At 44.4% G+C, this 27,374-nt stretch overlaps 1 protein-coding gene across 2 annotated transcripts in view; it reads left to right on the forward strand.

Moving 5' to 3' along the window:
- TMEFF1 (transmembrane protein with EGF like and two follistatin like domains 1) overlaps positions 1–27,374 on the forward strand; it is a 219,280-nt gene that overhangs the window by 135,191 nt on the left and 56,715 nt on the right. For both annotated transcript variants that reach the window (XM_043540318.1, XM_037893403.2), the window contains one exon: positions 7,179–7,205. In XM_043540318.1, coding sequence (XP_043396253.1) covers positions 7,179–7,205 — 27 coding nt within the window. The remainder of the gene's footprint in view (positions 1–7,178; positions 7,206–27,374) is intronic.

A 27,374-nucleotide genomic window follows, 5' to 3' on the forward strand; every position in this document is an offset into this window, starting at 1 on the left:
CTGTAGGAGATTCACAATGAGTGTAATTAGAAGTACATATCTGAAAAGAACTCCTTGTATCTGGTTTTCTCCTTACTAAACCACCAAAACAGCCTGGGAAATTCATTTATTTATTTTTGATAGCTGAGACACTGCTAGTTAAATTCTTATAAGGATCAAATACAGGAAATAAAATAAAAAAGCCTTTTTAAGAGGGCCAAATTGTCCTGTCCAGCCTGTGAGGAAGATTTGCTCCAATGCAATGTCCCATTTTTATCATTAGGAAAGAAATGGTTTGAGGGTAAACAATGGATGATAGCATTTCATCTTCTGACCATCTGTACTACTTTTCACCATCTATAATTAAGTGAAAAAAGCTGCTACAAGATACAAATTTGGATCAAATAATGGTAAAACTTTTCTAGGAATTTGTGCCACAGTGGACATTCTTGAGATGTAGCCTTGCAAGCCAGAGGTTAAAACCCTATATTAGGCAGCTGGAGTCCCCACAGCTGCTGGCAATTAGGCTTATGAGCATTCCTCTCAGAAAACTCCTGCTGGCATATCAAAATTAAGGGTAATTGCCAGTAGGCAGCAGTGCTCCTGGAGGGTGGGGACACAGCAGGAAGAGGATTGAGTGTTGTTGCTAGGAGTTTGAGAAGACTAAATTGGCATACTTCTTAAACATATTTTGCGTCCTGTTAACTGTGTAAACCTCACTCTGCTGACTGAGTAGCAGGAAGTTGAAGGTTTTTTTGTTATTTGTACTAGAGCTGTGAGAGCGACCAACCTTTCTGTTCAGTAGCCAAACAAAAAATTGAAAAATTCATTTTGGATTAACCTGAAATGAAATTTTTTGCAAACCAAAAAAATTGTAGGGAAAAAAATCATTTCAGGTCATTTTTGTTTGACCCAAAATTAAATATTTCATTTTCTGTTCAAGGGTTTTTTACAAAAATTAATAAAATGGAAGTAAAATTCAAAATTAAAAGTTGTTTTGAATCAAAAAGAGGACACTTTTCATTTTGAAATCATCAAAACAAAACATTTAGACTATTTTTGGATTTCTTGGAGGGGTGAATTTGAAACATTTTGTGAATTTGTGTCTATCAATCTGAAACTGCATTTTTCAGGGGGAAAAAAAAAGTTTTGTCCTAAAAGGTATTACCCAACTGTAGTTTGCACTGTGACTGCTGAAAGCCTTCATCTGTGTGCCAGAATGAATTGGATTGTGCAGTTTTCTTTTCCTTCCTAAAACACCAGTCCCTGTGCTGATGACTGTTCTGACACTCTTGGTATTACATGGAACTGTGATGCTTCCAAAGGGTAAAAGGTGGAATTGCACAGAGTTGTGAGACAGCTAAAGAAAAAGTTAAAGGCCCTTGTTGAGTGCTGTGACAGATGGGTCATTCTAGTTGCTGGTGAGTAAACAGGAGCTGCAGGGTAGAGGATCCTGATGTTTGATGTCAAACTCTCCACAACTGGACCCAAATTTAACCTGGAGGCATTTCTCCTGGCCTGGAGTGAGTTGCAGAAGGCGTGCCTGGCCCAATATACACTGGGCTATTCAGTTAGTTCCATGTTGTCAGTAGTGGTGGATTAATGATTTTGCTGCCTCTATGCCCTGAAATAATTGCCGGCCCCCCCCCAGCAGCTTCCCCCGCTCCAGTTCACCTCCGCTCCCTGCCAGCGCTTGTGCGTGAAACAGCTTCGCGAAGGAGGGGGGAAGAAGGGGGAACACGGCGTGCTCAGGAGAGGAGGCGGGGCCGGGGCAGGGATTTGGGGAAGGGGACCAATGGGGGAGGGGAAGGGGTGGAGTTGGGGCAGGGCCGGGGCGGAGGGCGCAAACGGGCCCTGGGGGGAAGCAGCCACTGGTTGCTATTATAAATTTGCCGCCCCTGCAAATTTGCCAGCCAGGGCATTAATATGCCGCTGGTTGTCAGGAAAAGCCCAGGTGAAATATAGGCAGCCACTGGGAATTGTGGGTGACTTGCAGAAAGCATCCAGTCTTGATCTCTTTCACCTTTGGCCTTATTGAGGAGATCTATCAAAAATATTTCCAGAACTTAACTGCCATTGAATATAAAACCTGGATGATGCTGACCATTTTATGGAAGGCTACATAGGAAAGGCTGAGTACTGGCCTGCACATGAAGGGAGCAAGCACAAGTTGGTGGAAAAGACTTTAGTTTTGCCTCCAAACAGTTTATGGGAGAAATCAGTGATCTCTACAATTGGTTTCAGAGTAGCAGCGGTGTTAGTCTGTATTCGCAAAAAGAAAAGGAGTACTTGTGGCACCTTAGAGACTAACCAATTTATTTGAGCATAAGCTTTCGTGAGCTACAGGTCACTTCATCGGATGCAGCTTATGCTCAAATAAATTGGTTAGTCTCTGAGGTTCCACAAGTACTCCTTTTCTCTCTACAATTGGAACATTCTTTTACTGTCCCTACTCTTTTTGATCATTTGAGAGGTTCCCCTTTTGTCTATGTGGTTCCTCTTATTACAGCTGTTCTGCGGAGACCACGCTGATAAATCCTGACTTGGCTGAAGACATGTGGAAAGAACAGGGCCCCTCTGATACTAATCAGGTGCCAACAGCCCCTTCCCCCACATCCCTCTCTGCTGGACACAGGTGCTGGTACATACACTAAGCTTGCACTATTCCTCTGCGACTTGGGCATTTGCCACCTTTGCTTATGTGGGTCCAGAAATTCCTGACACAAAACCATTACATGCACGGAGCTGTTCACATCATTCACATGACAGACCAATGGGCCCCAGTGGGGCTGGGAAACTTAAGGGAATTCAACAATGGTGAAAAATTGGCAGAGTCCCTGCCCCTCCCACAGCGCAAGACTGCTAACCCCACCAGTGGTGCATATAGAACTGAGATGCGCTAGCCTGGTGAGTTGGCTGTTCCTCTGGGGGCTGCTCAGTGTGGGCCTCCGTCCCAGTGGGGTTGTGGCTCTGCAGCCCCTCGGCCTTCACCTGCCCTCAGGACACATGCAAGCCTGAGGCCAAAGTGCTCACAACAGGACCTGACTAGCTGTGTCTGTCACATGCCTTGCCCTCAGGCTCAAGCACACCCACACCCAGAGCAGCACAGTCCTTCCTCCCTCCACAAAGCCCCTCCTCCACCAACATCCAAAATGGGGCTGCTCCCAGGTTAAGGTTGCCAACTTTCTACTCGCACAAAACCAAACACCTTTGCCCCACCTCTGCCCCGCCCCACCTCTTCGGCTGCTCAGCTCTGAAGGCAATGGAGGAAGTAAAAGTAGCAATACTGCAACAACGCCTTCTACAATAGCCAGATTTCATGAGGAAGACCAGATTTCATGGTCCATGACACATTTTTCATGGCCTTGACTTTGGTAGGGCCCTACTTATGAGCATTAAAAACTGGGCTGACAAAGGGAGAAACAGATCTGCCCTATCATCCTCTCAAAACTCTTGAGGGTGAGAGACAATCTGTTTTATCTCTGGGCCTCAGGCACATAATCATGCTAATTTAGAGTCACTACAGGTGGAAGAGCAGTTTTCATCCCCCCAGGCTGAGATGCAGAATCTAATCAGTAGCTTTTAGCACAGTCTCCAAGAACCAACCACAGTGAGACCAGCCCTAGAGCATGGATACCTCCCAGAAAATGCCAAGGAAGTATTGTTTAATTTATAATATTCCCATTGCATCTCTGTAGGCACACTAATCAAATTCATAATACACACATGAAACAGTTACTTTAAAACCTCCCAATCCACAACCCTTACAAGTTCAAAAAGAAAACCCCCACCTTACTCAACTCCCCCCCCCCCCCCTCCAAGTGGCCTACATAAATAAATAAACCTTGCAGCATAGACTGAAAAGAAGCAAATTTGGGATTTGTCAGACCAAACAATAAAACTGGAATTCCAAAGATGGGAACTTGCCAATGAAAACACTCTGAGACAGATCCTCTGCTGATGTACATTGATTTCAAAGGATATACACCAGCTGAGGATCAAAACTTCTCTGCACGCAGCCGGAGTGAAATCCCAAAGAATGGAATCTTCCTCCCTCTGCCCACAGCATGCTAGTGGAATTTCTACTGCAGCCTCTAGGCTGGAATGTCCTCAGCAGCATATCCCAGCCTCCATGTAAGGGTGTCCCAGAGGTCATGTGTGGTTTAGTCACAAGGTTATGGAACCATTATGTCCCCACACCTCCCCGTCTCAAAAGTGCACCTACCTGGTTGTTTAAATGAAGCCCCAGAGAGTACAGGGGATGTTTGAATACTTTCCAGGGAATTTCAACATCCTGTTCACATGCACCAGACTTCTAGGGTGCTGCTGCCTTTGGGGCTTTCTGGGGCAGGCACTGGGGAATCAGGCTTTGAAATAATTGTATAGATTATGAAAAGTAGCTCTTTTAACACTGGAAGAATTGCAACTGGAATAATTCCAATTTCTTCAGACCTAAACATTTGTTTGTTGGACAGATTTTAGCAGCTTTTATGTCACAGGTACAGAATCAGCTCATCACACAATTTCACAATCCCAAGGATGCCTACGGGTTTAGCTTATGTATGCAGATGATGCCACCTTCAAATTTGTTAATCAAGCAATGCTGCACCATATGTCACATTGTCTGTTCAATGGTGCAACAGTTGAACATTACACAAGGGCTGTCTGCTTTTCAGGAAATTGGGTCATTATTGATGTCAAGAAAATACCAGACAGACATTTTCCTTATGTTATCCTATTAGTTTATTTAAACAATGAGACTCCAGCGTGAGACTTGGTGTAATAGTATGGAATTAAGAAGGGAAAATGTAGGTTGAATAGCAGGAAAATCTCCATTCCAGATGACAGCCCCTGTGGTAAGAGGTTATTTTTAATGTGTGGTAGTGACCTAGTGCCATAGAATTTCACCCTGTAATTCCTGCATTGAAAGAAACAATTCTTAGAAATATAGCAAATTAGAAAAAGAATTGAACAAGCTGGGAGGTTTTCTGGCTTGAACTATGATTTCCTGCCAGGAAGTAAGAACCCCCCTTGGGTCTGGGTGTGTAGAATTAAACAGGGCTAACTCACCTGCCTACTCTATCCCCTGAGCAAGTGTGCCGGGGGAGGTGGGAAATGAGTGGAATTCTGGCTCTACTCCCCTCCTCACCTTCTGGAGTGGCTGAGCCGGTTAGTCAATTTACTGTTGGTATAGGCCAGCTGTAAATTTCTCTCCTCTTCCCCATAAGGAGTAAGGAAATAACAGAGAAGGATTGGTGGCTCAGAAGTGCATGTCTGAAGGCAGTGCGTCTTCACGGCAGTGTCAGCTCATGGTATAACTTGAGTGTTGACCATAGTCCAACTCCAGTCCACACACAAAAATCTGTATCTTGAGTTAAGTGGTACTTTAAATTCAACCTGACTGGTCTGTTGAGGGTATGCATTGAAGCTTGAGTGCTGCTGATGCAGTAGCCAGTAATGAAGTGAGATGCAGCTACAGGCCACAGTTTGAGTTAGTACAACTCATCAGCGGCTCATCCAATCAATTTGTATTACTAATCAAATCACTGTGTAGCTCCAGTGTTGTTTCACAGTGTGGCACTTCAGCAGGAGGCTAGTTAACACCAGACTAGAACAGGTAGCTGGAGCGAACTCTGAAATAAAGACACACCGAGTCACAATGACTCCTGAGGCCACTTCTGGAGTCATGCAATTTATGCACCATCCCTAGCCTAGGGCTGTGTTTCAAGTCAAAATGTAGCCGCTGTTAAATAGATTGCAAAAATCAAATTGTATATTATTAGTCTGTTTTTTGTTTAACAACTTGGAATCTTTTATAATTTAAAAAGGACTTAAAAGCAATATGAAAAACAAGCGAGGTGAAATGATATACAGTAACTCCTCACTTAAAGTCATCCCAGTTAACGTTGTTACGTTGCTGATCAATTAGGGAACATGCTCATTTAAAGTTGTGCAATGCTCCCTTAGAACGTTGTTTGGCAGCCGCCTGCTTTGTCCACTGCTTGCAGGAAGAGCAGCCCGTTGGAGCCAGCTGGTGGGGGCTTGGAACCAGGGTGGACCGGCAGCCGCTCTATCAGCTCCCTACTCCCCTAAGTTCCCTGTGTGGCAGCCGCCCAGCAGGTTATCAGTTGCCGGCAGTTCAGCTGTCCCTCCCCCCACTGCCATGTGCTGCTCCTGCCCTCTGCCTTGGAGCTGCTCCCGGGAGCCTCCTGCTTGCTGGGGGCTGGGGGGAGAAGAGGGGAGCTAATGTCAGGGTGTCCCACTCCCCCTTGCTCCTGCACCCCGCTTACCCCATCTCCATAGAGCAGGGGGACACAGAACAGGGCTCAGGATGGAGGGAGCTTCCTGGCAGCAGCTGTGGTCTCAGCTTACTGATTAACTTAATGAGGCAGTGTACTTAAGAGTGGGTCAGCGTACTTAAAGGGGAAATGCACATCTCTCTCTCTCTCTCTCTCTCACACACACAGAGTGTGTGTCTCTGTCTGCCATGCTGTCTCCCCTCCGTCCATTCCTGCTGCCTTGTAGAGTGTGAGGCTACATTAACAATGAGTTAACCCCTTGAGGGCTCAGCCAATTGGTAGTTCATCATTTAGCAGTAAGGCATTCCCTGGGACATGTCCCACCCTCTGACTTCACCACCTCAACCAAGTTTCACAATCATTATTGCTGTGTACAGTATTAAATTGTTTGTTTAAAACTTATACTCTGTGTGTGTGTGTGTGTGTGTGTGTGTGTGTGTGTGTGTGTGTATTATATATATTCTTTTGTCTGGCAAAAAAAAATCCCTGGAACCTAACCCCCCCCCCCCCCATTTACATTAATTCTTATGGGGAAATTGGATTTGCTTAACATTGTTTCGCTTAAAGTCGCATTTTTCAGGAACATAACTACAACGTTAAGTGAGGAGTTACTGTATTTTGTTGGTGATGCAGCTACAGACTACATGCAATGGTTTTCAGCAACTCATACAAAAAACACTGCTGCTCTCAGAGCAAATTTACCTTGACAGGTAGGGAAAAGAGTGTATGATAAGACTGGACAAATTCTAATAGTGATGCCTGATATGATGGGAGACATTGTTTTTATACTTGGCTCTTGATGTGTAATATTTGTATAGTTTTTGCAATGACAGGTTCTTGAATAAAGAGCTATTCCTGAGACAATGTTGTGATTTTTTTCCCCTTTTATTTCCTTATCAGATAATGGTTCTGGATCAGGAGAAGGGGGTAAGTACACAGTCACAATTGCACTTGTTTTTCTGTTGTAGTACATTTTTGTGTGTACTTTAAGTCTGTTTTAGTTACACTCTTTCCTGTAAATTATGAAAAACAGATAATTTTTAAATTCTTTCAGCATGAAAAACCTAGAGTGGTGTTAGTAATACACGAAAGCCGTTCTATGGAAGTTTGTACCTATCCCACAATGACTTGCACAAACTGTGGCATAATATCTGTTTGCATCCAGTTACATTTTTGGATCATTCCATTACCTGCTTTGAACAGTTCTGCCCTGCCTGAGGGAAAGCACGTTTCATAAGGAGCTAGATGAGTCTGCAAGGTATAGAGTTACAATGGTGCTTCTCTAGCATGGACAAGGTCTTAATTACAGCTGACCTAGAGCAGATTTGAACCAATGCTCTCGGGAGAAAAATCCTCTAGGCATCCAGCACCCCTGTGTTGTTTAATATTTCAAAATATCTTTAATTGCATTAAAAGTTGCTATTGTGGAAAATGATTATTTACTTTGCTGTGTGACTAAACCCTAAATTGAACTCACAAGGAGTCAGGAGCTAGCTTTTCTTTTTTATATACTAAGAGGGAACTGGGGCAATATTTATCCTCTTCACCAACAGGTGACAATCATCACTCCATTGCACCAGTTCCCTTTTCTACTCTGCTTTGTTGGCTAGTTGCCTCAGCAACGTCTTGCATCTCCGATATAGAGGATACAGATTATGTTAATTCACCCCATATCTCCTGATTTTAACTTGGCTTCCAGTTTTAGAAGAGCTCACGTGTTGATAGAATTCACTCTGATTTCGGTCATACAAAACAAATCTTCTTAAAATTAAGTTTAAGTTTAATTTTTAAAAGCATTTGGCCGGAAGATACCATATGATGACAGAATGATATAGTCTTGTTTCACTCTAGCTCTAGCTGCTTAACTGGGAGTTGCATTGTAGGAAAAGAAACTACAAAAAAAGATAAGGCTGGTCTTCAACGTGTCATGTTATTGCTCCGTGTCTGACAAAGTGATGGAATCCGTCCTTCCATGAGTCATTGGAAAATGTTCTGGACAAGAATTCAAGAAGATTATTAAAAAAAATTTGATATTAAACTGAAGCTACGGTTGAGTACGTATCAGTAATTTAAGGTAAAGCATTACATGGATGTTGTAATAATCCTGAGAACAAATATTACAAACCCAGGAAATTCAGAGTTAAGGATAAACTTAAAAGAAATCTGAATGTTAAGGTCTTGAAGTCCACAGTTCCAACACCCAAACAGCCTTAACTCTGCCCTGTAGTGACATCATGCAAAAAGGCTTCTTAGGGTTTTTTTAAAAAAAAAAAATCTTTGTGTACATTTTATTTCTCCACACACCTCAAGATGTTAAGGGTGTTATGAGGGTAACTTTATTAAAGTTTGTGAAGCATTCATATACTGCAGTGACAGGGGAAAAGTAGGGTAGAAGAAGATGAGAGAATCCCTGGTGGAAAAGAAAGGGAGGAGACCCCACTTTGTGTTTGTGGGGGCAAGGAGAATAAACTGAAAGTGACAAAAGGAGAGCCGAACAGGGAACTTAGGTTGGGGAGAAGGAGAGGAAAAAAGGGGGATATGCTAATACCAGAGGAGGGAGCAATCCTGGTAGCCATCCCAGTCGCAGCAGAGAGGGTAGCAAGCTACTAGTCTGTCCCTAAGAAGATCTGAACCATTGTGGTTGGTGATCTTAGCCTACCCAGGGTCGGGTGGTTTTATGCAAGACAGATACAAAGCTCGAAGAGAATTTTATGTGGTTCCAGATAAGTATTCTGGTATGTTCACAGCATACATAAAGAGAAGTTGGATAAAAAACATAAAATACTCTTGCTGGAAGGTTGCAACATAACACTATGTAATTATTGGGGTTGCTCAGGGCCGGAGTACACCAAGCCCCCAAGATGCTAGTAGTGTGCCAGGTGTATTATGATTTGGAGGCAAACACTGTAGGTGTTTCAACAGCTAGGCCTTGTAGATGCTAACCCTGGTGAGTCCCAGTAACCACTCTGACACATAACTAAGTGAAAGGGTATTTTACTAGGGCTGGCAGGAAAGAGAGAGGTTGCAAATACTATAGGTATGCATCCGATGAAGTGAGCTGTAGCTCACGAAAGCTCATGCTCAAATAAATTGGTTAGTCTCTAAGGTGCCACAAGTACTCCTTTTCTAATTGGTACAGAGGCTTAAACAGTTAATGTTCAAAGTGAGTAATATCAATAAATAGTTGGGCCCTGGGGCAGTCCAACTGAGAGTCAGGGCTCTTTGGGCCTAGTGCATGGGATGCCCTCTGCAGTCTCTATTCGAGCAAATCGGAGCTTACAGGTTTCCAAGCCAGGGTCACTTAGTAGTGTCTCTCTCATGGGGCCCCTCTGCACTGGCTTCCTGCCCAGCAACTGCTGCTCCCCCATAAACCCCATACAGACCTGCACCCTGCTGTAATGTCTAGCAGTCACAATTTGTTCTACACCCAGCTCTGCATACAATTCCTGGAATTCCTCTCTGCATCTGGCCCTTCTGCAGCTCCTGTAGGGTTGCCAAGTGTCTGGTTTTTTACTGAAAAGCCTGTTGAAAATGGACCCTGGTGACTCCAGTCTGCACCACCAATCGGGCCATTAAAAGTCCGGTCGGAGGTGTTTCAGGACTAAGGCAGGCTAGTCCCTACCTGTCCTGGCACCGCGCCACAAGCTGGAAGCGGCCAGCAGGTCCGGCTCCTAGGTGGGGGGGCCACGAGGCTCTGCGCGCTGCCCCCACCCCAAGCACCAGCTCTGCACTCCCATTGGCCGAGAACCACAGCCAATGAGCAGTGCCTGCGGATGGGAGCAGCATGTGGAGTCTCCTGTCCTGCCCCTGCCCTGCCAGGAAAGACAGGGAGCCTGCCTTAGCCCCACTGACCAGGATCCGCCCAAGGTAAGCCCGAGCCACTGCCCTAGCCCTGAACCCCTCATCCCCAGCCCTACCCCAGAGCCTGCACCCCAGCCCAGAGCCCGTACCCCCTCCCACATCCCAACCCCCTGCCTCAACCCACAGCTCCCTCCCGCACTCTGAATCCCTCAGCCCCCCTCCTGCACCCCAAGCCCCTTATCTCCAGCCCAACCTCAGATCCTGCAGCCCAGCCCAGAGCCCTTACCCCCTCCTGCATTCCAAATCCCTCAGCCCCACCTCCCAACCCAGAGCTCCCTCCCGCACTCTGAACCCCTGATTTCTGACCCCACCCTGGAGCCCACACCCCCAGCCCAGAGCCCTCACCCTCTCCCGCACTCTGGCCCAGCTCAGTGAAAGTGAGTGAGGGTGGGGGAGAGTGAGCCACCAAGGGAGGGGGAATATAGTGAGCGGAGGGCAAGGCCTCAGGGAAGGGGCAGGGGTAGGGTGTTTGATTTTGTGCAGTTAGAAAGTTGGCAGCCCTACTCGCTAGCCGTGCACCAACTCCTTCCTAACAGAGCCCATCCACTTCCTGGTTCAGGACCCTTCCGCATTCCCTTTGTCTGGCCAGAGGAAAGGGAAGTACAGTGGGGAGGAGGCTGATGGGAGTTGTTGTCATCTACTTAGCAGATCCATCACAGCTATTTTATTTCTTAGAATTCAGAAGAACGGAACAATAACACACAAGAACCCAAAATAGAGCAAAAAGCTGGGAGCTCCCAAAAACAGAGGCACAACTCACCCTCCTGTACTTTATGCTGTGTGTCTGCTAAATGACTGCCGATCTTATGCTTACCTATGGATACCCCTAGCCTGCAAGCAGGAACGGGAAGCCCCACCACTTCTTCCCCCCAAAGTGATAGCTTGCAAACTCAGTACAGTCCTCAATTCACTACAGGTTCCAATTTTCAGATGCTAATGGTGGTAAATGCCAGTTATGTATCTAACTGGTCATGTTGCTGTCCAGGTCCATGGTAATATTAGTAGATTTTTGCACCTGAGTAGAGTAATGGTAAAAGTCTAAATTCTGCCCTACAATCACCATGAATCTGACTGTTAGGGTTTCCAGTGCTAAAAGGAGTCATTGTTCAACAGACTGCTAGCACTAGGTATGATTTAAATTTGTGGTGTTGGTTCATGTGGTTTTGTTTCAGTTGCCAATTCCTTAGTTATTCTGTAACTTGACTCAACACAGAATATCCTCCTACTTGAGAATAGCATCATCTGAAATATAATGGTGTTTGTGCCAAAAGAGCAGATTTGCAACAGGAAAAAGACTTGTTCCACAGTGGATTAGCTCAGACAATGTTTCCCTAAATTGTCATGTATCACAAAAAGGCCAAAGATCATGTAACTACTCTGCTGGACTCTCTGCCAAATCATGTTTACTGTCACCAAGATGTTAGAATAAAGCAGTCGGAGTTGTAGCATTTTGCAGTATGCCTGACAGTGAAATGACAGTCATATCATCCACCTATTTTTTCAGCTGTGCCACACTTATCTAGGTTGCCCTCTGACATTTTGGATAAGCGATTTTCAGTCTCTTGTGCTCTCACAACACATCAGCGGTCACAAAAAAATTGCCCATGTTGCTCATGACAGAAGTCTGAACTTAAAATGCATTATTTTTATTAACCTTATTGAATTTATGAAATTCAGCTGTAGATCACCTGTGGCTATTAGAGTCCGAAGCCACTTAATATGAGGATGGGATGTTAATTCAGAAGGTAAAGCAGTTTTGAAAATCTCATTAATATGCCTTTATGCCCCCACCTTCCTACTGAAAGAAACATTAGTTACTGAGGCTCATCCCTGAAAATATTGCTTATTTGATACCACAACTGATGATTTGGAACTCTTTATATGCATTCTAAAGACAAGGGGATATTCCATTTTTGGAGGCAAAATTGATGATGGAGTTTGGGTATTTTCTTTGATGCAGTATTGTTTAATTACAAGGAATGTACAAAGTCCTGATTCTCTGAGTGTAGGAGGAACTATAGGCAAAAAGAGTAGTTTTTTAATTTACAGCCCCAAGCTTCTTTTCAGCCAGCACCCCCAACTCAGAATCTTTCTCTAAAAAAGTTTCTCTCAAGGTCACACTGTTACCAGCTGCTGCTTGGATTTCTTCATGCTGTCTCTGTCTCTCTCTAGTTCTGTGATCTCCTGCTTCCCCTCCTCCCCACCCCCCTTCTCTCACACTTCTCTCTCGTCCAAAACCATAATCAGCAAACCCCCCTCTGCCCACACAATCCAAAACTCATAGACAAAACCCGTTTTGTCTTAGCTGGAAGATTGTGATTAATTTATCTTTACAGTTATGTTAATTGAAGGGTGCATTCATAATCATCAATCTCAACAAAGTTTTTACTCAACCCATAACCATGTGTCACCCAGCTCATAACAATATTATTCAACAATTTTCCTGCTCTGCCGAAACACATCATCTTAATTGTTTTATATTCTTCTTCCAATAAATATGATTTGTTACTGTTGTTTTCGCTTCAGCAAAATAGAAGTTAGTTTTAAATTCATGTCCCTATCTATCATTTCAGAAAATGGGACAAAGTATACCTGATTTATAACAAAATGAAATCAGTGGGGTTATATAGGTTGTAAATCTTGGCAGAATTTGATCCAGTACATTGAGCAGGAAAATTCTTAGAATGGCCCATCCTTATGAAGAAGCTGGATGGCTAGCTTGCATGCATTTTTGTTTTTGCATACCATGGTATTTTTTGTCTCCAAACCTTTTATTTTTAGTGGTACTTAGTGCACAAATTCTACCTAGAGTGACAGTTGTGTACATTCACTGAAGTACACAACTTGGGAAGAGTGATTTCAGTGGGATTGCATAGGAATGACTGAGAAGAGAATGTAGTCTGTTTTTTCACTGTGCTTTCTTAGTGAAAGCTCTCTAATGGATGGGAAAAACCCAGTGAGTAGTGGCTTTTGTAGTGACTCACTGTAACTTACCTAAAGCAGCCCCGTATTTGTAGCCCCATGGTTTTAACCTGCTCCAATATACCCTGCTTATTTGCTGAAGGCACTTTAGAGCCAAGCACTGCAATGGTCCTGCTGCAGGTGAGTCAACTGCAGGGGAATTATAGGGGCCATTGGACCGAATTCTGCCTGGATTTGCAACCTATGCAACCCCACTAGTTCCATTTTGTTGCAAACCAGAGATACTTTTTTCTACTTTTGTATGGCACTTGCAGTGACTAGCAACGTTCAAGTAACCAAGTCCAGATTAGTGAGCCAGTGTGTCGTGTCTGAAGTGGCTTAATGTAGGTCTGAGATGCCACTGGCAAATGATCAAAGTGGGCACTAATTTACAATGTGGTCCATATTCTGTAAGTTATGGTGTCCACAGTCACATTGTGTATTCTGGCAGCTTCTAGCAGTGTAAGAGATGACAGCATGTGCCATTCGATGTTCTGAAATGGTTCAATACAGACCCTTTTTTCTGAGGAGGTTAAAGCCTGGAAGTTGTTTTGGGGGGGGTCAGCAATCAGATGGTTAGTCGGTATATTAGCATTATCCCATAATTCTTCCCAGTGTGCCTCAGGATTGAATGAGGACTCTTTAAGAAGGTTTGTGGGATTTCAGATGTGTCTTTGGAAGGTTCCGGAGGTCCTCAGAAGTTGGGAAGTTCAGGCTGGGATGTTCGTGGTTTGATTGTACTCACGAGGTGTGTGTGTGTGTGTGTCTGTCAGAGTGGGCAACCATTGAATGGGTGTTGATTTTAATGTTCCCGTTATAATTCTCATTGCAGCATCAGGCTGCACATTGAGAAATATGGTATGTGAACTGCCTGCCCATACTGGAGTGCAATATTCAGTGGTTGAATATACCAGTGAATCAGCACCCACTTCGACCCATGTCCTAGGATAGTAGGTAGGGATATGAATTTAAGTCTTTAAAGGGAACTTTTTGGGGGGTGTGGTTGGGTTCCATTTTGTCAAAGTTGTTTATTGTGATGCACAAAGGAGGATTGTAGCCAAGTCAGATAAATTAAAGGGTGTTATTCAATCTTGTCTTATTTGGAGGGCTTTCTCGGACTGCCATTGGTGGTTGGAGAGTGCAACAGTTCTGAAATCACCATCTTAGAGGTTTGGTTGAGCTCCAGGGGCCCATCTAAATCTACTGAGATCCCTAGTTGGTCCAAAGTGACAGACAATAGCTCATTTGAGGGGAGATCCTCTGGGCTTGTTCCCTCTGGGCAGTTCTTACTATTTCTCCACACACCAGAGCTTCTTCTTTTCTGGTTCCAGACAATCCTTAATTTCTCTGCTGAGACTGCCAATGAGGATTTCAATTAGTTCCTGTTTTCGTAGTGTTGCTTTTGTGCTATTGTCAGCTGTTCACTAGGAACGAGTCTGAAACCACTAATCTATGTCAGATAGGCCATCAAACAGTTATCAGACAGTAATGACTTTGTCACTTCAGGCCTGCTCTTCAGATTCAGATCACTGACCTCAAGGTGAAAGGTTCCATATTCTAGTACCAGTCTCTTAAACCTTCTAGACCCTCAGAGGGCAAGATTTCTAAGTGTCATGCTATGGGCATAGAATTAATTTTTTTCTCTTTCGGTGTAAAAATACATCTAGCAAGTGTCTGTTTACCTAAGCAAATGCATTTTATGTATTAAAATAAAATTAATTTTAGACAGATGGCAGCTGATCAATTCAAGTTTTCAAGCTGAGGAAATAACATGCTTGCAATTCAGATAGCGAAGTTAATTGTTATTAAAATAATTTGTTTTGAATTCCCAATCTCTCTGAAATTTAGTATCTAAAGTATCTTGTGATGAAAGTTTGGCAGATTGCTTTTTATAATTAATAAATTGGTAGACAGTATGTGCTTTTTAGTAGACTACCATCTGTTCCTTACCCTCCTTGGGCACAACAGTTACCCAGGGTTGTCACACACTCAGGCATGTGTCAACATACAGATTTCAAAACCTTTATATTTTATAAATTTCAAAAGCTTGAATTTTTGGAGCTTTCTAAACATGTCAGTTACAGAAGGTGGAGAAGGATAATGTGACTTTGCATTTCTATAGCACCTCCAATCTGAGAGTCTCAGAGTGATTTACAAACATTACAGGCCTGATTCTGTCCTGAATAGTGCCTTAAACCCCTATTAGCCCCATTTATTTCTGTAAGTTAGTAAAAGTGGCAACAAAACACAATCTCACAACACCCTTGTGAGGCAAGGAAAGGAGACAAATATAGAGGGCCTGACTGTGCAGCCTTTAGCACTTACACAAGTAGTGACTTCTGGGTGAGTGATCTCCTGGGTTAGTGCTTGCTATCCTGAGTAAGGGTATCACAATCAGGACCATGGAGAGGCTAAGAGACAGATGTCTGGCCCTTATCTGAAGGGGCAAGGAATGAGGAACTCACTCCCCACTGTGCGGTCCTTGTAAGAGCTTGGCATAATGATATTGCCTTTGTTCATGAAAGTGCAGGGACTGCTCCCTCATCACTCTTCTGGGCATATGGTGACTTTCCGACCTCCTCACTATCATATGTTGGTGCATAGTTTGTCAAATGCATATTTTTGAAGTTGTTTAGCTTCCCTTTGGAGCATCGGGAACTGGCTCCTGAGGAAACAGATCACAGGAGTAGTTGAATATTAGTCTATTCCTCCATGGTGATTCTTATGCAGTCAGAGAAAACTCATCAAATGCTACCAGAAATGTTAACTTTGTCTGACATAACTCATTGTTAATACATAAGAACACTGTTTGTGAGTTAAGTTTGCCAGATATGTAATATAGCTAACACAGAACTACAAAAGGAAGGAAAAGAAAAATGAAAGCATCTAACATACCCTCTACACCCTGAGTCACACGCCTCATCACTAGAACAACCGCCGGACAACACAATCCTACCTTAATTCTGCCTCAGGAGGCATGTCAGTCTTCAAACTCCCCCCTTCCCCAAACTCACAACCACACTAAACGGAGAAGATGTCTCTCCTGCCATTATCTATAGTGATCTCATGGTCGAAGGCAAAGGTGCTGGGAGACTGGCCTCCTACTGGGGCAGAGCTAAGGTTGCTGTGTGGTATTTTATGGTGAATGATGGATGTTCCATCAGTGAGGTGTGGATCTCTGGGTGGAAGAGGAGAACTCTGCTCCTAAACTGGCTAAACAGTTTGATAGTGAACAGGATCTTCCACATTGGTAACCATTCCTTACACAAAGACTAGAGCACACAAGCCAGCAGAAAATTCAACTTTATCGAAAGATAGGAAAATTCAGAATAAATATGCTGTTTTTCATATAAAACAAAGGGTATGTCTACACTGCATTCAGAGGTGTGACTGCAGTATGTGTAGACATACCCAAGCCAGCTTTGATCTAACTAGCTTGAATACCAATAGCCATGAAGCTGCAACAACACAGGCTAGCTGCTCAAGTACATGCCCAGGTCACGAGCAGGCTTATATAGCCCATGCTGGCGCAGTTTTGTTGCTATTGTTATTGGACTTAGCTTGATCAAAGCTAGCTCAGGGATGTCTACACATGCTGCAGTCAACTTCTGATTGCAAAACAGAACTCGGCCTTAACTAAGGCATCATAATAGCGTTTCCATAATCTGTCAATCAGACCAGTCACTAGGTCGTAGCCTTCAGCTACAGCCTGTAGTAAGGGTGTTGTGGCGCTACACTGCCTCAAGGAGGTGCACTGGGAGGCATTTTGGAGACATCCTAGTTGTGCTGAGAGGAGCACAATAGGAGACACCCGTCTTAAGAGGTGCAGCACACAACATGGTCAGCATGCAGGAGTGATAGAGCTCTGGTTCCCCCTATTTCCCAACCCCTTTTAGATAAGTCGCTCCTAAGAGGGACACCTCTCTAGCAGCATTTGTATTCAGAACACAGAGGCTTCAGTTCTTAGTAGGGGGGGCAGGTCAGAGAGCAGTCCTTTCTGCATGGTCACATAAAGACTGGCCACAACTTAACCATAAACACTAGTCACTCCACTCTGGTACAGTGTATTTATATTTCAGTTTCATAGTATTGGATTGTGACTTTAGGCACAGCCCTGAACAAAGTGTGGGTATGTATGCTGCACTATCCCGGGGTAGCCCTGGAAGACATTCAGACTCAGAGAGTATATCTACAACAGCAAAGAAAACCCCACGGCTGGTCACAGGGCTGTTTCAGTGGCGTGTAGACTTCCAGGCTTAGGCTGGAGCCTGATCTCTGGGACCCTGCTACCTTGCAGGGTCCTAGAGCCCGGGCTTCAGTCTGAGACCAGACATCTACACAGCAATGAAGCAGCCTAAGCCCCATGAGCCTGAGTCAGCTGGCACAGGCCAGCCATAGAGGTCTAGTTGCTGTGTAGACATAACAAGAGAGCGAACCTGGGCTGCTGTGTATGTGTGTGTGTATGTTAATTTGATGGTGGCCTGAGACTGTGAAAAGAGGGAACAAATGAGCATTCATTGAGAACAAAATCAAGATGCTGAGAACAAAATTAATCAAGACAACACAGGATGTGAACAGAAGAAGTTCTTTAATTGCCTATGCTCCAGTGCCAGGAGCCTGGGTAATAAACAAGAGGAATTGGAATTGCTCATTTATGAGCATAAATTCAATCTAGTTGGTATTCCTGAAACCTAGTGGGATGATTAGCATGACTGGAATGTAGAAATCAATTATTATAACCCATTTAGGAAGGATCGAGTAGGTAAAAGGGGAGGGAGAGTGACATTCTGTCAAAAATGGCATTACCTGTTTCTGAGTCACTGGCAGCTTGGAAGAAAATGATCTTGAATGTTTATGGATCAAAGTCCCCACAGATAAAGCACAAGATTGGTACTAATTGTTGTCTGTTACAGACGACAAAATCACATTAGAGAACAGGATGACCAGCTCCCTAAGAACCTATCTTTAATGCAGGGGTGGGAGGGGTGAAAGAGGGGGGATCTCTGTGATCATGGAGGACTTTAATCTGAGTGACACATGTTTAGGCCTGGAAGGATTAGATTTTTATTAGTTAATGTTGGTAAGCATTGATTTCACTGTACACACACAAACCGATAAATATTTCTATTGATGATAATACAAATGTTAGCACAGTTTGTTTTAAGGATATTTACTGCGTATATTTTGATATGTGATGTTGACAATTTATGTTTTAACAGTTATAAAGCTTTAACTTTTTGAATCTCCACATCTACTGTCATTAAGTTGTCTGTTCCCCCCCTAATTTCTTGCAACTGTGAAAACTTAGTGATTAAAAATAGAAAATATGCATAAAAATAAGCATCAGTATTAGCCTCATGCTGAGCAGTCCTTTCGAATGAGAGGAGATATGCCTCTATGTCATCTCCTGATGTCATCTTTGGTAGACAACCAGTGGTCCTCAGGGTTCACATCCCGTCGGACCCCGGGCCTGGGTGGTGGGGATCTTCAGCTGGTCTACCACCTCTCTCAAGAGGGCACGATCTTGATTGGTTTCCTGCTGTAGCCGGATAGACTCCTGTTATGCCATTGCCTGAACCCTGGTGGCCTCCTGCTGGGCTACCATGGCTTGTACCAGAGCTCTTACCACCTCCTCCATTGTGGTACAAAGCAAACAAACCAAAATAAAAAAAAATCCAAAATCCCAGTGCACTTTTTTTAAAAAAAAAAACCTCTTTCTTCCGCCACGCTGTGAACGAAGTCCCATTCCTGCCACTAGTTGTGACAAAGTTCTGTTCTTGTCTCCGTGGGTCCCGCGTTTCCTGGTGGATTTCGCTAGCCTCAGAGGCTCACTGTGATCCTCCACGTAACTCTTCTCTCGCTAGAGACGAGGGTCACAGACTACTGAGCCATTCATCATAAGCCAGCGAGGGAGGTGAGAAGAAGTTATCCTTCCTTGCACAGTCTCTGTTGTCTCCCAGTCTCAGTGATTAATCAGGGGGCAAAGGTGGGGGGGGGGGAGCCTGGGCCCACCCTCTACTCCAGGCTCCAGCCCAGGGACCCTAATAGTATCAGCTATGGTAGCTGACCTTTTAGAAACATGACATGTACAATTCCCTGGGCTACTTCCTCCACAGCAGGAGCAGTGGGCTGGCACTCTCGCCCCTTTTTTGTCTGGAGAGGCCCAGAAGGCCTACTTTGACTTGCCTGCCACGGATGCCACTGACTCTTCCCGTCTGAAGGCAGAGATCCTAGCACGATCAGGGGTAACGGCAGCAGTAAGGACCCAGAGGTTCCATGAGTGGAAATACCAGGAGAACAAACCCTCGAGGTCCCAGCTATTTGACCTCATACACCTCTCACAGAAGTGGTTAGAGCCCGAGGCGTGCAGGCCAGAGGAGATTTTGGAGACCCTGGTCATAGATCATTACATGCGGGGACTGCTGCCAGATCTCTGCAAATGGGTAGGCCAGAAAGATCCGTCCACGTACGACAAGATGATCACGTTGGTAGAAAGACGGATGACAGCCAGGGAACTGACCCGACTACCCAAGGAAGGCCCCTTTCAAAGCAAGCACCCGACCCCAAACCTGGAAGTTTGGGCAGCCAAACCCCGGGGAGTCCTAGGTGGAAGAAGGGGGGGCCGAAAACCAGCGGGGACCCCAGAAGGAAGGGATTGGCCTGAGTGGGGGGAACCCCAGGACTAAACCCCGTAATGCCCGGGATAGGGGAGTGATTAAAAGCAATTATAGATGTTATGCATGTGGGGAGTGGGGACACACAGCAGCACAGTGTCCCAGCACTGAGGAGCCTATGCAATGTAACTTGGGGGATTGGGAGGTCCCATGCTCCCTTATCCACCCCGCGGGTGTCGCATTAGCCCCGCATAATTACACCAGGCCAGTGAGGATAAATGGAGCAGAGACTACAGTGCTTGTGGACTCTGGGAGTGCTATCACCCTCATATCGGGTAAGCTGGTAAAAAGTAGTCAGCTGCTACAAGCCAAACACATAGCAGTGACATGCGTGCATGGGGCCGTGAGCCATTACCCCACCATCCCAGTGGAGATAGAGGTTCAGGGAAACCCCATTGAGGTGAGTCGGGGGCGTAGTTCCTAAACTCACGTATCCTGTAGTCATTGGGAGGGAACTATCCAAGGTTTGATAATTTACTCCCCCTGGAGAGGCTGGAGGGAGGTGGGGACCCTGAGGACAGCAACTCGTCACCAGAAGAATGTCAACCCCCGAGGTTCGCTGAGATTTCTCAGGATCTGTTCTCAGCCACCGAATAGACCCGGAAGACAAAAAAAGAATCAATCATAGAATATCAGGGTTGGAAGGGACCTCAGGAGATCATCTTGTCCAACCCCCTGCTCAAAGCAGGACCAATCCTCAATCTTTGCCCCAGATCCCTAAATGGCCCCCTCAAGGATTGAACTCACAACCCTGGGTTTAGCAGGCCAATGCTCAAACCACTGAGCTATCCCTCCCCCCCGAGGAAGGCCGCGAAGGCATTGGGAACCCGGATCCTGACCCAGGGCCAGAAGATTTCCCTAGTAGGCAGATGGATGTGAGCAGCCAACAGAGAAACTTCCACCACAGAAGGTGAGCCAGAGGCTGCCCCCAGCCATGAGGGCGGCGAGCCTTTGGAAGAAGCAGAAGCCGGACCCTGGGAGCTTGGGCAGGTTAGTCCTGGGAGAGAGACTTTTGGGCGGGACCAGGCGGAGGACCCCAGATATGATAACGCCAGGAAAGAGATGGCCAAGATCGATGGGATGCCCGTGGATGGGAAGGTCCGGTGTTCCGGACCTTACTTTATAGTGAAGAAAGATCTCCTGTACCGCGTGGTGCAAATGCAGGAGCAAGAGATACAACAACTTCTGGTGCCACGAAAACATCAAAAAGACATATTGAGTCTCGCCCACAGTCACCTGTTTGGAGGACACCTAGGGGTAGAGAAGACCCAGGCACGGATCCTGCGGAGGTTCTTCTGGCCAGGACTACATGAAGATGTCCAGCGATACTGCTCCTCTTGTCCAGAGTGGCAGTTACATAGCCCTCGCCCATACTTGCAGGCTCCTTTGATACCTCTTCCAATAATAGAGGTTCCTTTCGAACGGATAGCCATGGATCTGGTAGGGCCCCTCGAGAAGACAGCTTGGGACCACCAACATGTGCTTGTTGTACTGGACTATGCAACCCGGTACCCGGAAGCTGTTCCCCTGCGCAACGCAGGTTCCAAGACAATAGCTAAGGAGCTAGTATAGATCTTTGCCCGGGTTGGGCTACCCAAGGAGATATTGACTGATCAAGGGACACCTTTCATGTCCAAGTTGATGAAAGATCTCAGTTCATTGCTCCATGGACAAGCCCTACGGACCTCTGTATACCACCCGCAAACAGATGGCCTTGTGGAAAGATTCAATAGGACCCCCAAGGCCATGATCAGGAAAGTGGTGAGCCGGGATGGGAAAGACTTGGATACCCTATTGACTTACCTCATGTTTGCCATCCGGGAGGTTCTGCAAGCCTCCACGGGTTTCTCTCCATTCGAACTACTATATGGGCACCACCCTAGGGGCATATTGGATATAGCCAGAGAAGCCTGGGAAGAGGAGCCAAATCCTGGAAGGAACATAGTTGAGCATGTACTGCAGATGAGAGATCGGATAGTCCGAGTTACGCCCATTGTACGGGAAGACTTGGAGAGAGCACAGGAGGCCCAACGAACCCACTTGGAGAAAGTTGAGGCAGTACTGCGCACCTTAAGGCGGGCTGGCCTCGCTGCTAATGCGCCATAGGGCTAGCCATAGCTAATGCTAAAGGCGCCATAGGGCTAGCAGAGGCTAGGTACCTGGGATATATTGTGGGAAGGGGCATAGTGAAGCCCCAAATGAATAAGCTAAAGGCAATTCAAAACTGGCCCTGGCCGACCCGAAAGAAGCAGGTCCGTGCGTTCCTAGGCGTGGTAGGCTACTACCGACGTTTTATTCCCCACTTCGCCACTAGGGCAAGTCCCCTAACGGACCTGGTGAAGGCCTAAGGTCCAGACATGGTAAAGTGGACCGACGCAGCAGAGGGGGCATTTACAGACCTTCGGACGGCCCTCTGTAATGACCCCGTACTCATAGCCCCGGACTTTAACAAGGAATTTATTTTACAAACAGACGCTTCCGAGGTGGGGGTGGGGGCAGTTCTGTCACAAATGGTGGGAGAAGAGGAACACCCGATGCTCTACCTAAGCAGAAAGCTTCTCCCAAGAGAACAGAAATACACAGTAGTCGAGAGAGAATGCCTTGCTGTCAAATGGGCTATGGAGACACTGCTTTATTACCTCTTAGGCCGGCGATTTACTCTTGTGATGGGCCATGCACCCCTCCAGTGGATGCAGCAGAATAAGGAAAAGAATGCAAGGGTCACCAGGTGGTTCTTATCCCTCCAACCATTCCAGTTCCGCATACGGCACAGGGCTGGATGCCACCATGGCAACGCTGATGGTCTGTCACGAGCATACTGCCTGGCATCCCAAGTTGCCCAACTCTATGGTGTTGAGCGGGGGGGGGGAGGATATGTGACGGGGCAAGGCCAAATGGCTATAGAAAAGTAGTGGGAAATAGATATATTAGCTCCAGGCTAAACAAATCCCAATAGGACCAGGATAAGTGAAATGGCAGCTGCTCCAGGTCAATTAAGACACCTGGGGCCAATTAAGAACTTTCTAGAAGGCAGGGAGAAGGCTAGGTTGATTGGGACACCTGAAGCCAATCAGGGGCTGGCTGAAACTAGTTAAAAGCCTCCCAGTCAGTCAGGTGGGTGTGCATGTCAGGAGCTGTGGGAGGAAGTTGTGGTGTTGGAGAGGCTGAGTAGTACACACCATATCAGGCACAAGGAAGGAGGCCCTGGGGTAAGGGTGAAGTGGAGCTTGAGGAAGTGAGGGTTACTGTGGGGGAGGTAGCCCAGGGAATTGTACATGTCATGTTTCTAAAAGGTCAGCTACCATAGCTGATACTATTAGGGTCCCTGGGCTGGAGTAGAGGGTTGGCGCGGGCTCCCCCCCAACCTTTGCCCCCTGATTAATCACTGGGACTGGGAGACAACAGAGACTGTGCAAGGAAGGATAACTTCCTCACCTCCCCCACTGGCTTATCATGAAAATGGCTCAGTAGACTGTGACCCTTGTCTCTAGAGAGAGAAGGGTTATGTGGAGGGTCACAGTGAGCCTCTGAGGCTAGCGAAATCCACCAGGAAATGCAGGACCCACGGAGGCAAGGACAGAGCTTTGTCACAATATATATATATTAAGGTGGGCTATTATCAGCAGGAGAATAAAAACTTTTGTAGTGATAATCAGGATGGCCCATTTCAAACTGTTGACAAGAATTTTCCCCCTACTGTTACTCACACCTTCTTGTCAACTGTTTGAAATGGGCCATCCTGATTATCAGTACAAAAGTTTTTTTTCTCCTGCTGATAATAGCCCATCTTAATCGATTAGTCTCATCAGAGTTGGTATGGCAATCCCCATTTTTTCATGTTCTCTGTATGTGTATATATATATATATATATATCTTCCTACTGTATTTTCCACTGCATGCATCTGATAAAGTGGGCATTAGTCCGCGAAAGCTTATGCTCAAATAAATTTGTTAGTCTCTAAGGTGCCACAAGTACTCCTCGTTCTTTTAGCTGTTTCGCTTAGCAAAGAGAAGGTTATAAGGTTATTTGATTACAGTCTATATGTTCCTACATTAGGAATAAATATTTAATAATGGGCTCTTCAGTCTAGCAAAAGATATAACATGATCCAAAGGCTGGAAATTGAAAGTACACCAATTCAGACTAGACATAAAGTGTAAGTTTTTAACACTGAGGTAATTAACCATTAGAACAAGTTATCAAGGGTCATGGTGGATTCTCCATCACTGACCATTGTTAAATCAAGATGGGATGTTTTTCTAAAAGATCTGCTCTAGGAATTATTTTGGGGAAAATTCTATGGCCTGGAAGTCCTAGTCTACAGGAGGTCAGACCACATTGTTGCAGTTGGTCCCTCTGGCCTTGAAATCTATGATAGAAGGATGTTGATAAATTGGAGAGGGTTCAGAGAAGAGCCATGGGAATAATTAAAAGATTGGAAAACATGCCTTATGGTGCAAGACTCAAGGAGCTCAATCTATTTAGCTTAACAAAGAAAAGCTTAAGGGGTGACTTGATCACAGTTTATAAATACATATGTGGGGAATAGAAATTTGATAATAGAGAACTCTTAATCTAGCAGACAAAGGCATAATAAGATTATGGCTGGAATTTGAAGATAGACAAATTCAGACTAGAAATGAGATTTGAATTTACAATAATTAGGATAATTAACCATGGAACAATTGACCCAGGGTTTGATAGATTCTCCATCTCTGGAAACTTTAAAATCAAGATTGGATGTTTTTCCAAAAGGTGTGCTCTAGTTCAAACAGGAATTGATTCAGGGAAGTCCTATGGCCTGTGCTATACAGCAGTTGTTCTCAAAGCCAGTCTGCCGCTTGTTCAGGGAAAGCCCCTGGCGGGCCGGACTGGTTTGTTTACCTGCCGCGTCTGCAGGTTCGGCCAATCGCAGCTCCCACTGGCCGTGGTTTACTGCGCCGGGCCAATGGGGGCTGCAGGAAGCGGTGCAGGCCAAGGGACATGCTGGCTGCCCTTCCCGCAGCCCCCACTGGCCCAGAGCAGCGAACCGTGGGAGCCGCGATCGGCCGAACCTGCAGACGCAGCAGGTAAACAAACCGGTCCAGCCTGCCAGGGGCTTTCCCTGAACAAGCGGCAGACCGGCTTGGAGAACCACTGCTATACAGGAGGTCAGACTAGATTATGACAGTGGTCCTTCTGTCTTTATAATCTATGAATCTATCACTCTGAATTTATATCAACTATAAATTATTACGTCCATCTCTCCTCATGCTTTTTCAGCTGTGCTGGCAACTGAGTAAGAAATGGAGCCAAGACTTTACTCATCTCTTTGTCTATCTAATCCCAGTTTATCTGCTCCAGGTGCATCTAGACCTAAGGTCCAAGAAGCCATGTATAGGTACAAGGGGGTTTCTTCCTCTTCCATACTCCCAGGCATGCTGCATTTAAGGGATACCAACAATTTAGAATTTACATTTCTGCATAATTTGTTTAACTGGCTATTGTTACAAGTAGCACACAAGACCACTATAAGAGAAGGAGATGAGAGAAAATACTTTTCTCTGTTACTAACTTTATCTTTGACAACATTTTGTATTTTGTATAGTCAATTTCACTGTTTCAGTATAGTCAGTTTCCCCTGTTTGAGTCTTTTAAAAGTCAACAAAACAGAGAAAAACACTTTAAAAGTAGGAAAATGTGGTTGTAAAAACCACCAAAATTGGCAGTGTGACTCAGGGACAGGTTAGTATCTGAAATTATTTTAAACAATTTTTTTTAATTCACTGTATTGCGATGTTAGAGTGTTCCTTTAATGGTATTATTGAGATTGAAAATTTAGCTGCAGAACTCCAAATGTAAAAAAAAAAAAAATACTGTAGGAAATTAAATTAACCACATTATTTTAAACTATTTCTCTGCAATATTATTTTTATTCCAGTATGGAAAAAATTGTGTTCTTAAAAGGATAAAGACAGATTTAATTCTTTAAGGTGCACTGAGCATACGTATAAATGTATTATAAAATATAATTAGACACAGCTTTGGTTGTGTTTGATAATTTTATATTTATATTGCCCATCTAACATTAAAATGTGTTTCATTTTTAATGTGTGTGTTTGGCTCAAGTAGATTTTATATTTAACTTTAACTTGGCCACTAATAAAGGCAAGAAAGCTGTGACAATAGTTTAGAAAAAATGTGAGCTTTGAAATATGAAACATGTTTTCATATTATGCTTTCCTGGGGAGTTTTTAATTTAGAATCAATTAACAGAAATATAAGTCATTATGGTGTATAAGGATCCTGTAGTGTATAGAGATTCACAGTGATCTGACATGCAATGTTTGACATGTGATAATGCCTTTAAAATACACCATATCCTTCTAACAATGCAGTATTTTTGGCCCAGTGAACTTTTTGTACCTTTGAAGATCTTAATATTCTTATGGTTACATTGTTCTGCACTTTGAATTTGAAAACTATATTTTTCTTGATCAGCTTGATATTTTTTATGAACTCGTGGAGAGAAAAAAAGAGAACACCATTCACTATGATATTCCACCAAATGTGTCATAACAGATATAAATTGTTATAAACAGCTCAGGATTAAACAAAGACTGTGAATGACTAGCCAACTACAAAAGCAGTTTCTCCGCCCTTGGTGTTCACACCTCAATTGCTAGAAGAGGGCCTCATCCTCCCTGATTGAACTAACCTCGTTATCCCTAGCCTGATTCTTGCTTGCTTGTATTTATACCTGCCTCTGGAAATTTCCACTACATGCATCCGACGAAGTGGGTATTCACCCACAAAAGCTTATGCTCCAATACGTCTGTTAGTCTATAAGGTGCCACAGGACTCTTTGCTGCTTTTAGTGATCCAGACTAACACGGCTACCCCTCTGATACTTGACAGTTATAAATTAGGCATCTATCAAATTCTAGATATCCTACATCAGAACATTGTGGATCTACATTTTCCTCCCATGTGACTGATGAGCTGTGATGTGAGTGTGAACCACAAGAATAATGCTGTTGCCTGTAGGACCAATATTTTTGAACCTTGGAGATGTATTCTATCTTCTACAGGAAGTTCCATTTCTATCAGTATCTTATCAGGATAATGCTCTGGGTCTTCTGTATGTCCTAAACCACTGATGATGATAAGCATGTAAAGGAATAAGGCTGGAACTATGAGAAATTAGTATAATCTAGTACAAAATGGAAGAAAATCTATCCTCAGGGACATAGAGGAAAAAATCATTACATGTAACAAGTAGTTATATGGAACTATGTCTATAATTACAGAACTTCAATTAAAATTTTTTCCTTTCTTTCTGCTTGGCTACGTATACATTCTTTACCTGAACATCATTAAATTACCAGTCAAATGGCATTAAAAGGTGCATGTTTTATATGGTGTTAGTGTCAAATAAAGTTTCCTTAAAATGAGCTAGTATGTATATTAGTGTTGGATTTAGAGAACTGAGGAAAATCAATAGCAAATCACTCTGTACAACAATAAAGGAGTAGTAAATAGCCAATGAAGCAATGGTTTTTGTTTGTTTGTTTGTTTGTTTTGTTTTTGTGTGCTATCTTGTAATTGTTATCACTCTAT

Source organism: Chelonia mydas, chromosome 2 (genome assembly GCF_015237465.2).
Source record: "Chelonia mydas isolate rCheMyd1 chromosome 2, rCheMyd1.pri.v2, whole genome shotgun sequence".
NCBI classification, from domain to species: Eukaryota; Metazoa; Chordata; order Testudines; family Cheloniidae; genus Chelonia; species Chelonia mydas.